The 15,330-nt window shown below is 45.3% G+C and overlaps 1 protein-coding gene across 2 annotated transcripts; it reads left to right on the top strand.

The window, feature by feature from the left end:
* The first annotated feature begins 61 nt into the window (after positions 1-61).
* Positions 62-10,968, top strand: SNRPD3 (small nuclear ribonucleoprotein D3 polypeptide). Of its 2 annotated transcripts, none has more exons than XM_006213283.4 (4): positions 62-192; positions 1,584-1,727; positions 6,945-7,137; positions 9,008-10,968. In XM_006213283.4, the coding sequence occupies exons 2-4, from the start codon at positions 1,602-1,604 to the stop codon at positions 9,067-9,069; spliced, it is 381 nt and encodes a 126-aa protein (XP_006213345.1). In that variant the 5' UTR covers positions 62-192; positions 1,584-1,601; the 3' UTR covers positions 9,070-10,968. The 2 variants fall into 2 exon arrangements, with proteins under 2 accessions (XP_006213345.1, XP_015102624.1); XM_015247138.3 differs by having other exon boundaries at positions 102-219.
* Positions 10,969-15,330: the final 4,362 nt, after the last annotated feature.

Below are 15,330 nucleotides of genomic sequence, written 5' to 3'. Positions count from 1 at the left end.
CCCAGCCGGCGGGGTGAAGAGGAAGCGGAGGCGAGACCAAGCTCGCCACTGCGAAAAGGAAGAGGGGGCAGGCCCTGCGCAAGGCACTTTGGGAACGCGTGGTATTCTGGGAGCGCGGGCCCGCCATTCGCTCGCCTCACGCTTTCGTGGTCGCCAGTCTCCGCAGCACCAGAAAGGAAGAGACCGGAGCCGGTGAGGAGAGGCCGGGGGCGGGCGAGGGTAGGTCCAGGCACCCGCGAGGGGCCGGGGCTGGAGAAGGACGCGCTGCGTAGGAGCTCTGCGGAGTCGGGGATGGAGAAGGGCGGGAAGCCCGGCCACCCAAACAGCAGCGTCGCCTCACTGGCGCCTGGAAGCGAGTTCATTAGCTTTTCCTCAAAGTGCGTGCTCTTCACTGTCTACACCTCTCCAGGACGGTGCTTTTCTAAGCACCCAGGCAGTGGTCTTGAGATCATTTCTGGCTGTCTCCTCCCCCGAAATCCTGCGTAATCTTCTTCGAAATCCTTTGCATCTCGGCCTCCATCCCCTTTCCAGGCACGCTCCCCTCAGGCTTTCCACACTTACACAAGATTCTGTCAAGTTTCCCTGTTTCTAAGCTGTGTTAAGTCCATTTTGTAAGTGCTGCCGCCTTTCCATTAGATAGTTCCTGACCTGTAATCTGCCGTGATTCCCCCACTGTGTTCGGTATAAAATCCACCAGGCACCTCACCAAGGGAGCCTGTCTTTCCCAGCCTCTCCTGTTCCCTTTCCTGTCTTGACCACACGGGTGTTCCAACCTTCAGCTACTCATCTTGGAATTTAAAAGTTCACTGCTTTTTCTCTTTTAATTAGGTCAAGTCAGGCACTTGCCCCAATTATGTTTTTCCTCCAAGATAACTATTTCCTGCTTATAGCACATTCTTTGTGAACGCTTTGATGTTTTCTCTGTAGCCTTAATGGTGATGTAAGTGGAGGGTCAGAGACCACTTAATGAGTTGAATTAAATGCACAGTCTTTTCTAGATTGGCTCTTTTGGTGGTGGATCTGCACTGCCCGATACTGGCCACTTGTGGCCACTGGGCGCTTTAAATGTGGCTAGTGTGACTAAGGGACTGAATTTTTAACTTAATTTAATTTTAATTGGGTTTAATTTCTGTAGCTAAATGTGGACACTGACTACCCTTTGGGACAGCTGAGGTCTGCATCATAGGTTCTTGCAGTGGTGTTACCTGCAACTTTGGGTTGACAGGTACACATGCATCCCAGCCCCTCTCTTCCTCAACACACCAATAACTGTCTGTTCCCAGTAGGGGAACACATAGTTATTTGATGAAGATAAAGGGACATGTGGTGGTGGGGAGATGGGAGGCACTTTATTTTCATTCCCATTAGCTTTCCCTCTATCCAGTTCCCCATTCCTCCCCACCCACATGTTGCTTGTGTTTGCCAGGTAGGTTCCTCCAGCTGGGAGTCCTCCTTTTTTCCTGCTTAAAAAAAATGCAGCTTTGTTAAGTTTCATGGAGTGTGAGGCCTTGAGGGAGACACGGTGTGTGCCACTTGCCTTCTCCAGCTCTGAAAGATGAACTCATTGTTGTCTCTCTCCCTAGGACTCTCTTCCTGCCAAGATGTCTATTGGCGTGCCGATTAAAGTCCTGCATGAAGCAGAGGGTCACATCGTGACTTGTGAGACAAACACCGGTGAGGTGTATCGAGGGAAGCTCATCGAAGCTGAGGACAACATGAACTGCCAGGTATCCTGCTTTGCACACGAAGCTGTGGGGGCAGCGTGAGCCTGTGTCTTGGAGGACAGACAGGTGGTGATTGGAGGTGTTTTTGAAGTTCTGGTTCAGTAGTTACTTACTGGGTGCCTGATGTGTGCCACTGTTACAGGTCCCGGGGGTGTGGGCATAAATTAGAGCCGTTTGGAAGTTTGGGATATTTAACTTTGTCCTTTCTTTTCCCAATCCTGTAATCATTTTCCCCCATATTTTGGGGACCTGTTTAAGAGAAGTCACAGGTGTGAGTTTAGAGGACAGTTTTAAGCTTCCTACAGGCCAGGTAGAGGGACACCATCAGTTCTGAGGTGCATAGTTTCCTTTCAGTGAAACACCAGTGTGTGTTTCCCTGACCCTGGATATGAGAGACCATCCTCCTGGGCGCAAAGGAAGGAGATACAGTGTTAGATAATCTCCTCAACAACACCCCTGCACAAAATACACCTTCTTTCTGGATTCTTTGGGTATTTTTAATGTAGCCTGTTATCAGCCCTTTTCTAACATTTGAAAATGTGATGTATGCGCTTGTTAAGTCCCTGTGGTGCTTCTAGAGTCAGGGAGTGTAGGCACTTCTGAGCATCTGAAGTTTGGCTGGGAAGGCAGGGAGCTTTTCTCTCTCAGCTCCCCACAGCCCACGCCTGCAAGGCAGGCCTGATCTGGTGGCTGCAGGACATGGCATCAGCATGCGTGCTGCTGAGGGCCCTGCATCAAGGGATGAACAGGCCTTTATTAAATGTACAGGGATTCGGGTTTACATTCCTGGGTACCAAGTGCCTGGCTTCATTTCACTGTCTACCCCAGCTTACCCACTCCTTGACCTTTGTGTCTACTTTTACCCTACCAGATAAGTTTGTGTGAGTCTCCTCTAACTCTTTGTGAAAGGAGGTAGAGTTTTTACTTTTTAGTAAATACTAAAAACCCAAAATATGTTCCCTGGGGAAAACGTCCATCCCAATTGTGAGCTTAGATATTTAGTAAAATATCAGAAACCATAAAAAGAGCTTTAAGGTGAGGAATAATGAGTAGAAATAAGCACATCATTTTGATTTTCTAGGCTAGACTATATTGATGTAGCCTTTTGGGGGAAACTTTGATGGCAGTGGATTGGATCCTGTGTTCGGTGCGCTGGGTCCTAGATTCTTAGTGAGGCTGGGAGTGGTCTCCTGGCCTAGCTGTGTCAGTATTCAGACTTTTAGGACAACTCGTGATTTTTTTTATGATGAAAGTTTGTTTTATTTAATATATAAGTAGTTTTCACAGTAGTTAAGAATGTTAATTTCCCATTTAAAAATGGGTAGATAATTCACAAAAATACTGGACATTTGACATCCAGAAATAATGACGTTGTTAATAATCAGATGTGCAAATTAAAAACAGTAAGAATGTCTAAACTTGTAAATTAGCAGAATAAAATTAATAATGCTTCCAAGGAGTCCTTGCTACTCTGCCAGCAGAAGTGTAAATTGTTACCTCCTTTCTGGAAGCATATTTAACATATGTCAGCATATCTGAGTTCATGATCCTTACTGTGATCTGCTTTCAGAAATGTATCCACAGTTGTGGACAAAGGGTATCCATTGCAGCGCTGTTTTTAATAATGCAAACCTGAAAACAACCAACATTTCTAACAAGTTAAATGAATTATGATTAACCAAACTAGTGTATGTTACAAAGAATATTATTCACCAAAGAAAATAGCATAGAAGAGTATTTAATGCTGCGGGGAAATGCTGTTGACCCGAATGGGGGAGGAATACAAAACTCTACAATATGTTCCCAGTTAAAAAAAAAAACAACCCAAGCTACAAATGATACATTAAGATGCTTTAAAAGTTTTTGAGGAAGACCAAAGTGAGTGGTTGTCTTTTGGTAGAAAATTGTATGTGATTACATTTTTTAAAATATTTTTCTCATTTTTAAAAATGATAAGCATATGTTAAGTTTGTGATCATAAAGCACAGTAAGTGTTGTCTTTTAAAAAGAGGGTAAGAGTCAAATCCAAAACTTCACTGTGCTTGAAGCAATGTAATTCCAGCTGTTTTGGTGGGGAAAAATGATAGTTGACGGTTAATAGATTACACAGAAGTGATGCTTTGGGGCTCTGGCGTGATCACCTCACCACTGACAAGACCGTCTGAACTGTTCACTTGGCTGCGGCATAATGGTCTGTGGGAAATGGTCTTGGGTGGTGTCTTCATATAAAGGTAGCAACCCAAAAGAAGTTCTCAACGTGACTCAGTAGAAAACCTCCCAGAATTAGTATCAGGAAAATTTTTCAAGTTTCTGGGTAGGAATTTCTTCAGATACCTAGCTCTCTAACTAGAAGGATAACTAATTATTAAGTTATCTACTATATGTTCTTTCTGAGCAATTTGAGAGTGGCTTGCAGGTATCATGCTCTTTTATTGCATGTACTTATGTGTCTTTCCTCTCACTGTGTCCACAGCACAGTTACTAATTCAAGAACTCCAGCACCGAGCTGGTACTCTGACCTGCGATGTGTCCACTGACTACACGTGTGTGCCTTGTGTGTCCTTTATGGCCATGCTGTCCTTTCTGCCTCATTCAGTCCAGGGTCCCTTGCTGCGCTTCACTGTCAGCCCGCTGGATGCTTCTTTAGTCTAGGATGGTCCCTCCAAGTTTGCTTTTCACACCATTGACGATTTTGAAGACTAGAGACCAGTTATTTTGTTAGACTGTCCCTTGATTGGGGTTTCTGTGATGTTTCCTCATAATTAGATTTGGGTTATGCCCTCTTTTAACTGTTACAATATAAGTGATTTTGTCTCCTGGGGTGTCATTCAGGCCCGAAACACTTGTCTGCCCCCATTGGTGCTGTTAACCTTGATCTTTTGGTTAGGGTGCTGTGTGGTCTCTCCAGTGTGTGTTCCTTTCCTTTTGTAACTAATGAGAATTTTGCTGGGGCGGTTCTTTAAGTCAGTACTTGAGAGTGTTCTGTTCCTCTTCATTCTCCTGCCACCCCCCCTCCCCCGCCAAGCCCCATTTAGCATCCAGTGAGGATTCTTGCTTGAATCTTCTTACAATTAAGTTTGCAAAAGGATGATTTATTTTCCTCCATCATTCCCTCTGTATTTATTGGGTCTGCTGCATGGAAGTGCCTCCCCTTATCCCCCATTTATTCATTCATTCATCTGTTATCAACATGGGCTCACATTATCAATATGTCTTGTTAAGTGGGTTATAGTCCACTGCTGGCCTTATTTATTGTGCTGTTCCAGTGATCCCAGATTTGGCCAGTAGGAACCCTCTCAAGCTGACTTCTCTGTCCTTTATGTCTTGGCTGTTTTGGGGAGCACATCCCTAACTTGTGGTACAAGATGTTTGTTACAGGCTCATCTTTAACCTAGCTCTGGAATCAGCCATTTCTTCAAGAGCTTTGCTTTCTTTCAGGTTGGGAGTAGAATGTAGAAACCAGGTTCTGGGTACTGTTGAGTATTTTAAAAGTCTTAGTTTAACTTGTCAAGCTAGGACCTGTCTCCAAAGGGCTGTGAGCTTAATAGTACCAGAAGATTCTGTTCACTGCATGCACGTTCTGTGCCAGGCACTACGCTGAGGTTTTTACATACAGTAGATCCTTCAGTCATTACAGGACCTCTCTGAGCTCAGACAAGGTTCCAGATGCCCAGGGTGACCAATCACATGTGGAAGGAGCTGATCTAAACCCAGTGTGTGACTCCAAGTCTGTGATAAGCCTGTTGGATCCTGTTGCTCATGCCATCTGTGTTTCGTTGTGGCTGCTGGGAAAGTTGAGTGAAATGGGTGTTCCTGCCTGACTTTAATTAAAACCTAGTTGCTGCCTTTGGCTTATGGTACAGACATAGCTGGGCTTGTTGACACACTGTGCAGCCGTAGCGGGGCCTGGGGGCCTTGCACACAGCCTGGCCGTTTCTCACTGGCGCCACGGTGAGAGCCGGAGAGCAGTAGCGGGCCAGTTCTCAGGGTTGCAGTGGGAGTGATGATACTGGACTCTTGCTTCAACCAGGACACGTGCCGTGTGTGAAAGCACTTAGTGTAAGTCTTGTTGCTGTTATGTAACAGCCTCTGTCAAGGACCCTGAAGCGGGTTGGGGAGAGTGTGGCAGGCGGGGGTGAGATGCTCTGGGAGGCAGTGGAGGAGAGGTGACTTGGCAGCAGCAGAGCCCCCAGAGTAGGCGGTGGTGGCAGCCTCAGAGCGTACTTGGCCTTTTCGTACGCTGGGTTCTCAGTCAGAGGCCAGGTGGCCAGTCAGCACTGGAAGGAAAGAGCAGCAAGCCAGTCAGAAATCTGGGAGGCAGCACACCTCCTGCAGTGTGGGCTTGACTGTTCTGAATACACTGTAATCCGTTCCCATCCAGAAGGCTGGGAAATAAGCTACTTTTTCTGTTAAATGTGGTCCCTGTTGAGATTGTTGGCAGGTCTGTGTCCCCTTCCCACACCGAGGCAGTGTACTGGCTGGACTCACCTCTGGCACCCCAGTCCCATCCTGCGGTTTGTCCATGCTGGTAGTCAGCTGTTCAGAGGGCTCCCTGGACCCTGTCCCTCCCACCTCTGTCCACAAACTTGAGGGAACCCATGGTCTCTGAGATGGTGGTCCCGTCTCTTTCTGCAAGCTCTTGCCTCGCACCCCTCCAGTATTCCGGGCCCTCAGTGCAGGCACTGCCACCTCCGCTTCTCAGCACCTGTCCCAGGCCAGCGGGGCTTAGTCTCACCTACTGGAGTACGTCCTCTGGGAGGACGGGAACCTTCACGATGCCTTTGCAGTCTGCATGCAGGACACAGTTTGGACAAGCAGTTCTAAGCTGTCTCAGTTAGCATTATCACCGCCAGGAGCACTTTATGTGCTGGCAGGAAGACTGAGTTAGGGCCCTGGGGCCAGGCCAGTAGAGTTCTAATCAGGAGTCCCTGCATTCTGGCTCTTTGACCTTGGACAAATGCCTTAGTTTTTTTAATCTTTAAAAATGAGAAATCTCATACCTACCCTGCAGGTTCTGTGAGGATCAATGATACGAAGTGCTGAGCACTGTCCCTGGCTCATATGGTAGACACTGGAATTACCCCAGCTTTGCCTGGCTCCTTGATTTTGTTATGTTAGTTCTGCCTTTCTGGCCTCCTTTCCCAGCAGCCAAGGCTTGTCTCCATGTGCCCCTGTTCCCTGCTATCGGCCCTTACTGATGAGCTGGTGATTTCCTTCCAGATGTCCAACATCACAGTCACCTACAGAGATGGCCGTGTGGCGCAGCTGGAGCAGGTGTACATCCGCGGCAGCAAGATCCGCTTTCTGATTTTGCCTGACATGCTGAAAAACGCACCCATGTTGAAGAGTATGAAAAACAAAAACCAAGGCTCAGGGGCTGGTCGGGGAAAAGCTGCTATTCTGAAGGCCCAAGGTAGGTGCTCCTGGTGCACTGCTTGTGACATGCGGGTGTGTCTGGTACCTTTCAGAAAGGGGCCCTGTTATTGCTGGGGCCTGTGACTGGACCTGACCTCTCCACACCACTGCCATCCCTTTTCCCTGCACTCTTGGGGGATCCTGGGTGGGGGCAGGTACCCTGCCTTCTGTATGTTGCCTCACCTGGTCCAATTCAAGGGGCTTATGCAAAATCCAAAGTGGCCCCTTAGAAAAAAGATGGGGATTTAAATGAAAGAGTAGTTGGTCTCCCATAATGGCTCTCTGGGAGGCCCTTTGTTTTCAGAAATTCTGGGGAGTCTGCCTTGGTCTAGTTTGCTGAGCAGAGACACTGCAGTGTGGATTAGCTGACTCCTAAAGCAATGGGGTAAATAGTTCCTAGTGGGGCTGAGGGTGTGTACTGACACCCAGCATTAACAGGGGGAGACAGTCGGGGGGACCCATTTCCAGAAAAGAAAGAAGCAGGTTTGAGCCATCTTTACCCATTAAAGGGTGCTGAACTTATATTTCCAAAGCTTCTTATATTTAAAAGTAAATCCTTCCTTTTACATTCCAAAAATGGACTGGTCTTTCTTGGTGACTTAGTGCGACCTTTTTTCTGGGTTAGCCCAATCAGAGTTTTGTATCTGGGTCCTGAAAAGTTCAGCCATGCTGATAAGTTACGAAAGCAAGTGCAATCGTTAGAAACGGTCTCAAAGACCATCGTGATAAAGAGGTGGACAGTGCAGGAGGGTCACTGGAGGCTCTGTCAGTATCTTCAGCTGCGGTCCACGTTGTACGTGAGGCAGCTTTTGAGATTAAAGATGCAGTTGAGTAATCCTGTACAGTGCCCTTCAGAATAACTGATCAGAGAATCTCATTGACCTTCTCCAACGAGAGGTAGTACGGAGAGAGAACCAGAAGCTCTGGACCTTTTATCCTGGGGAAGGAGTGATTTTCAAAAGTGCTGGCTTTGTGCGGGCACTGCTATTCTGTCTGCTTCGTCCACGGGGGCTGCCCTTGTCGCTGTGTGACTGTCCCGTCTTCTCGCCAAAGGAGAAGCCCAGAGGTGCTTGACTGAGTTGCCTGGCTCACTGACTTCTGCCTGAGCCATCTGTGCACCCCCCCACCCTCACCCCAGCCCTTGCTCGGGTCTGTCAGCACGTGACCCGATTCTCCTGTGGTTTCCCTCCCTCTTCAGGCCGGTTCCAGGCTCTAAAAGGAGAGGGGGTGAGGCTCCAGTTAGTAGCTGTCACGATATTTCCACCTGTTCTTCAAAGCTACTGGTCCTGTCCCAAAACCCTCAGGTCGCAGAACAGCAGTCTTGTGCCCTTTGTATGGGGGGTGGTTTTGTTTTGGGGTTTTGTGGGGGGGTTCTGGGGTTTTTCTTTGTGGTTTTTTCCTCCTATTATGAAACATTTCACACATGTAGAATAGCTCAAAGAAACCTTTCACCCAGATTTAATAGATGTTAACATTTAACTGTATTTGTTTCAGAATTTTAAGTGTGAGTTAAATGCATCTGTCATGTTTTATTAGCTCACCCTCAGCCAGCTCTAAGAATTCATCTTTTCTGTGGTTCCCACAGTGGTTCCCTAAACCACCTTAGCTTTTGGGGCCCTGCCTCCGAGTCTCCTGTAGAGAGCAGTGCTGGGCTGGAAGGCAGGAGTCTGGGACCTCCCACTCTGAGGCCAGGCACCAGTCCCCGCCCATTTCCTGCTGTGAAATGTGATGAGGTGGGCATGGTGCTGGACCAGGTGGCCTTTCAGGCCCCTTCCTGGGCCGACGTCCAGGGCCCTGGCTGCTCTGTGGTATGAGTACTCACTGATCACACTGACCTGGCCTTGTCCTTTCTCTTCCCCATCTTTCAGTGGCCGCAAGAGGGAGAGGACGTGGAATGGGACGTGGAAACATCTTCCAGAAGCGAAGATGAATTTATCTGTTGGACAGAACTTTGCCCTTATTTTTTCTTTAAGGTTGTCTGGGTTTGGGGGGTGCACACCTGTGTATATGTCCTAGGTTATCTTTTGACATCATTTTCTTTAGATCAGGGGAAATGTTAAACTAAATAAATAAGGTGATGGTTGTTGTTTTTTTTTTCTTTTTGACAACAAAAGGACTGTGTTCATTTTGGAGTTTTTGATTGTGTTTGCCTTGGCAGCAGGTTAAACTCTGATACCCAGGGCGATGTCCTGGGATCGTGCCAGTACTTTGAAGTAGCACAGGTTTTGGTAAGAGCATTTGCTGCTGCTCCAGGCTTGTTGCTGGTTAAGCCCTCAGAACGACTCCGAGGACGCACAGATTGTCTCATTTGTCTTCAGACACGGGCCCTCACACAGCACTTTGTTCAGGTATCTGTGGAGGAAATGCCATCAGCTCAACTTGAACAGCCCAACACAGATGATCCTGACACAGAAAATCCAGTGCTTTGCCCTTGTAGCCTGGAAACCCTCTTGGCTCAGCATTTGGCAAAAGTAATCTAATATAAAAAGGTGATTCAGAGAATCCTGGTGGCTCCTGTCCTGGCTTCATAAGCATTTTTGTTGTGATTTGGGGGGACAGTTCTTGTGTGTTGATCAGTGTCAACTGGCACAGCTGCAGGTTTTAACTAAACAAAGGCAACTAAAGACAGAGTGTGCACAATGAAGAGCTGGCAGAAGCATGGAGATTGGAAATGCAGCCTGGAGAAGTCAGACGTGGGAGAGAGGCCTCGCAGGGGTTCCATATAAGGTGAGCTACAGCAAAAACGACTGAGGAAAAGGGATCACTTATCGGCCCTTAGAACATTGCTCACTGAATGTTGGTCAAGTAGTGGAGGGAGAGGAAGAACCCGGCACCAAACAGGTTTTCTAGCAAGTGTTGTCCTATAGTCGTGATGCTACCACGAGGGGACAGACCTTATATTCTTCCCGTAGTAAGAACTGGCAGAGAGCAGGCATCTGTGATCGGTCAGCTCACACGGGCTCGTCCCCTGGAGCAGCCCCTGTGTTGTGTCTCTTGGTCCTGCACCCCAGCTTCTCTGCCACCTTTGGATGAAGTCTGGCCAGTGGTCCGGCAGGCAGTGCTGCTGCAGCTGTGACATGAACTTAACTGTGGAAGGAGTTAAGAGTTAATTTGTTTTAGGTTTAACCAAGAGTTTATTTGTTTCTGATAAGAAATGTGTACATTGAGTTACATATAGAGTAGATTTCGTTGAAGTCCTTTTAAGTGGAATTCTTTCAGGTAGAAGTTTCAGGTCTAGCCTGGATGCCTCCCCTTCCCTGCTGGTGACCTTGATTTAGACATTGGTTTATTGGCTTTTTAATTGAGCCTTTTGCATTGTTAACATAGTGAGCAGTGGTTTCAGCATCAGCTGGGGGTCTGGTTAGAGATGAAATGCCACGGCCTCACCTTACCCTAGAGATGCTGGTTAGTTGGTCTGGAATTGAGACTCAGGAATCTGCATTTTAAACCATGCCCTTGCTGCCCCCACTTGGTGTTTCTGATTCAGTATATCTGAGGCTACATTTTGACCGTGATTTAAAGTATGTTACTTTAGTGTGATTGCTACTTTAATTTTTGTACTTTCACAGTAAACAGTACTTTAATAATAACACATTACACTTAATAGTGATACGTTGCATCCTGAATCTGAAAAGCTGACTTTGGACGTCGTTCTCCCTGGGAACCATGTGGGAGTACCAGCCGTATGCATTCTATACACAGTGAAAGCTAGCTTAACCGTCCCCAGATCCTGAAAAACAAAGGGTGTTCTCATGTTTTTGTTTCTAGTTAAATATTCACTGTAAAAGTTTAGAAGTTTTACAAAATAATAAAATTAACCCAAAACACAGAGATTTGTAAAGTTTCATGTCCTGCATTTTAGAATAATGTTTGTCAGTTATTCGCATTGAAAGAGCAAATAGTTCTGGTAGATTTATTGTGACCAACAGCAGCCCTCCTGCTCTGTCGGCCCTTGTCCCCATTCCCGCCTCCCGGTAGCCCTCTCCAGCTCTTGGCTGGTGGTTTACATTTGCTTCCATGTCTCAGTGTAAACTGCCTTGTGTGGCTCCTCCTTGAAATTTTGTTCAACTTCCTCCTCCTGCCCACCATGCATGAACTCTCCATCACCACCTCCCTGGTGTGATGCTGGTTAGATCATATTCAGTGTTTACATTATTAGGGCTGGGTATTTAATTCACAGCTGAACCAGGTAGTAGACTACTTTGCTGCAGAACTTCCTCTTCCCTGGAATTTATAATCCTCACATTTTGGGGGTGGGGGGGGGTAATTAGGTTTATTTATTTATTCTTAGAGGAGGTACTGGGGATTGAGCCCAGAACCTCATGCATGCAAAGCTCATGCTCTACCACTTGAGCTATACTCCATCCCATTCTTAATTGCTTAGTTTTCCATCTCCTTGTCATGAGTTCAACTCCAAAGTTCTCTGAAGCCATTAATACACCATCTGTTTTATCCATTCCTTCTTGATTGGCCCCAGTCTAGACTGGCTGTCCTTGGTGCCTAACGTGTTGCTGCTACCCTGGGCTTTCCTCTGTAGAATCTCCTGTTGTTTTGTGTGTGTAACCTCTTCCTCTCATGGTTTATTACCTCATTCTGGTAGAGACCTGCTATAGAAGGGGTGCATGGCCAGTAATTTTTTGAGAGCATTGCATATTTGAAAATGGCTTGTTCTCACAATACTCGACTGAGTATGAAATTCTGGATTGGAATTGGTTTTCCTTTAGAATTTTGAAGGCATTTTTCTTCTGGCATCTTGTGTTGCTGTGGAGGTCTGAAGCCACTCTGAGTGCTGACCTGTGTGTGTGACCCCCTTTCCCATCTGTCGCCAGCGTTCTGAGATTTCACACTGACGTGCCCTGGCTCAGGTCTGTTTTCACGCATCGTGCCAGGCTTTCGCTGAACCTTTTCAGAATGGACTCTAATCCTTCCTTTCTGGGAAACTTTTTTGAGTAACTTGTTAATGATTTCCTTCCTTTGGTTTTTTGATTTTTTCTTTCTGGAATCCTGTTATTCATATGTTGGATTTCCTGGACTTCCCTCTGTTTTTCTTTCTCTTTTCTCTCTCTGCCACCCACACCCAATTTTCTTGTTTTTTGATCTCCGATGTGGCAGATTTCCCCAAGTTGATTATCTTAAGATTCCTTTTAATTTTTTTAATAGGACTTAATTCCATGGTTGCAATATCTTCCTCTCTCTAAGGACGTGAGTGTGCTGTGTTGAAGCTTTCATCTCCTGTGTGATGTTTTCTTACCGCTTTTTGTTTTTCTTTTAGTCTCATTTTTATACCTTTCTTTTTAGCTGCCTGGCATTCATCAGTAGTCTGCTTACATTGAAGACTGGGGTATTAAAAAGAATGTGTTTGTGAGGTGAGCTGATTGGACTTTTTGGGTAAATCCCCAACATACTTTTAGGACTTTCCTCTTGGGCTGGTGAGATTCCTTGAAGAAACCTTCAGTCTCTTGTCAGGAGGGCTTACCTTGGCCTGCTGGCCTCCTGGGAGCTGAGTTGAGGGGAAGAGGGCTGGGGATTCTCAGCGTTCATGTATGTCCAGATTCACTTCATCTTCTAGGCTTCTGGGAAGGCCTCCTAGTCCAGAAAGCTTGTCACCCCCTCTAGGGAGTAAGCTTCCAACTTTTTCCAAGGCTGGGGAGGAGCAGTCTCAAGATCATCAGGAGATCATTTTAAGCACATGCTATCATTTTTTTTAACGTGTTTTCTTAGAAAATATATTTAAAATTGAAAACAACTTGGCAAGATAAAGAACCAAGGATGAAGTCATAGAAGGATAACTAGACCAAGATTTAAGAGGTGAATTTTGGCTCTGTTGCCACTACAAATTCTCTCTAGACCCCTGGTTTGTTATCTGTACAAGGGAGCGTTTAGACTCAATTGATTCATTGATACTGACTCGCCTGCTGGGTATTCCATAACTTTAAAAAATAAAGTCAGAGCACACAGACGTTCTTTCTGCTTCTGGCCAAGATGGGGGTAATTGCCTAGATTTATACCTTCATGCCTGCAAAAAGATAAAAACTCAAGAGACTGAAGAAGAGTAATCCCTAAGAGATGGGTAACAAATGGGGTGGTAACAAATACTGCATTGTGAGAGTTTCCAGGCTGTGGCACAAAGGGATCACGCCAGCCTTCCTGGGCTGAGGAGTCATTTAAGTGTTGAGAGGCTGAGGCAGCTCGAGCTCATAGGACAGAATAGCAGAGAGAAGAAAGCTGCACAGAGAACCCAGGTGGTCTGCAGAAGATCCCTCTTGAATATTCAGAATACTGATCAGCATAGGAGTGGGTAAACAGTCTGGGGAAGGAACCATCAGAAAAGTTGTAACAGTGCCTGGCATCACACAGGGCTGGGAAGGGTCCCAGCGGCCAGAGAGGAACTCAGGATAGTGAGTAGACTATTGTTCAAAATATACCAGGGGTTTTATTTTGAATAAGTATAGAATTAGATAGTTTGAATAAATTCAGGGCTGTGAGCTATAGGGGTCATCTCTAGCTGTGCAGTACCTGGCACTGCGATGATGTATAGCAGGGGAGATAGTGGCTTGATGTGTGAGAGTTAAAGATGGTTGGGGATAGACTCTGGATTGGTTAGTTTGTGTGTGAAAGGTATATTGTGCAAGCAAATTGTTTACTATCTCTAGGAATTAACTATAGGAGGGGCAGTCTCTGAAGGATTAACAAGGCCCCAAGGTGTCAAAGCATCATTAAAAAATTTAAAACATTCAATAAAAACATTTGTAATACAAAAATATGTGTTTTAATACAAGTATCCAGGAAATTCTTGGCTCATAAATGAAGAATGACTAGCCCTAGGCTGAGTTCTTCTGGACCCAGCTGACAAATCATAAAAACAAGACATGAAAGGATCAAACTGCTGCCAGGTCAATTAGCTGTATCCTGGAACAGAGCTAGAGAAGATTTATAGAAACATAAAAATATCTAGCACCCTACAAAGTAAAATTCACAATGTCTGGCATCCAGTCAAAGATTATGAGATATGCAAAGAGGCAGGAAAGCACAACCCATATGAGAATAATTAAAACAACCAAAACTGACACAAATGTAAGAAGTAGCAGAGGACATCACTGCAGTTATTTTAACTATTTCGTATATTCAGAAAGTTAAGTAGAGACATGAAATCTAAAAAGGAGGGTTGTAAAGGGAGGAGACATAAAAAAAAAAGAGGAGAGAAGGAGAAACTTCCCACTGACCTATAGCTGGGTGGGACTCACAACAGATAAGACATTGCAGAAGAAAAGATTAGTGAACTTTAAGGCATAGTCATAGAAACTATCCAAGATGAAACAGCAAAAAGGAATTTGAAAAAGAAGAGAGCTATGGGACAACTCCAAGTGTCCTAGTATATGGGTAGTTGGAGTTACCAAAGGAGAGGTGATGAGGGAAACAGAAAAATTATTTGAAGAAATGGTCAAAAACTTCCCAAACTTAGAGGGGAGGATATAGCTCAAGTGATAAAGCATGTGCTTAACATGCACAAAGTCCTGAGTTCAATCCCCAGTACCACCTCTAAAAATGAATAAACCTAATTACCTTCCCACCATTCCCCTCCCCCAAAAAGAAAAATCTAGAAAATTTCCCAAACTTCATGAAAACTAAACCCACAGATCCAAGAAACTAAATGAACTCCAAGCATAAGAAATACGAAGAAAATGACACCAAGGCATATCATTACTCAAAACTGGTGGTTAAGAGAAAAATCCTAATAAGCGGCTAGAGAAAGAAAAGTTATAATCAGAAGAACAGAGATAAGGGTGGCACTTCTCATTGGGAACCATGCAAACACAAAGATAGTGAAGCAACATCTTCAAAGCACTGACAGAAAAAAACTAGGATTCAATGCCTGGAGGGAACTTTTTTTTTTTAATGAAGGCAAAGTAAAAATGTTTTCAGAACACAGAGGCTGAGAAACTTCATCACCAGGAGACCTGCTATACAGAAAAATATTAAAGGACATTCTTCTAGCAAAAGGAAAATTAGACCAGCTGGAAATCTGAATCTACACAAAGGAGTGAAGATAGTATTACGGGGTTTATGACGTATGTAAAAGTAAAATGGGCATGACAATATTAGCATAAAGGTCAAGAGGGGAAAACGTATACCATTGTTAATTTCATTTACAGGAAGTGGTATATTACTGGAAGCCAGACTGTGATAATTT

The sequence above is a fragment of the Vicugna pacos genome, chromosome 32, assembly GCF_048564905.1.
Source record: "Vicugna pacos chromosome 32, VicPac4, whole genome shotgun sequence".
NCBI classification, from domain to species: Eukaryota; Metazoa; Chordata; class Mammalia; order Artiodactyla; family Camelidae; genus Vicugna; species Vicugna pacos.
This window is presented reverse-complemented; position numbering and strand designations above follow the sequence as displayed.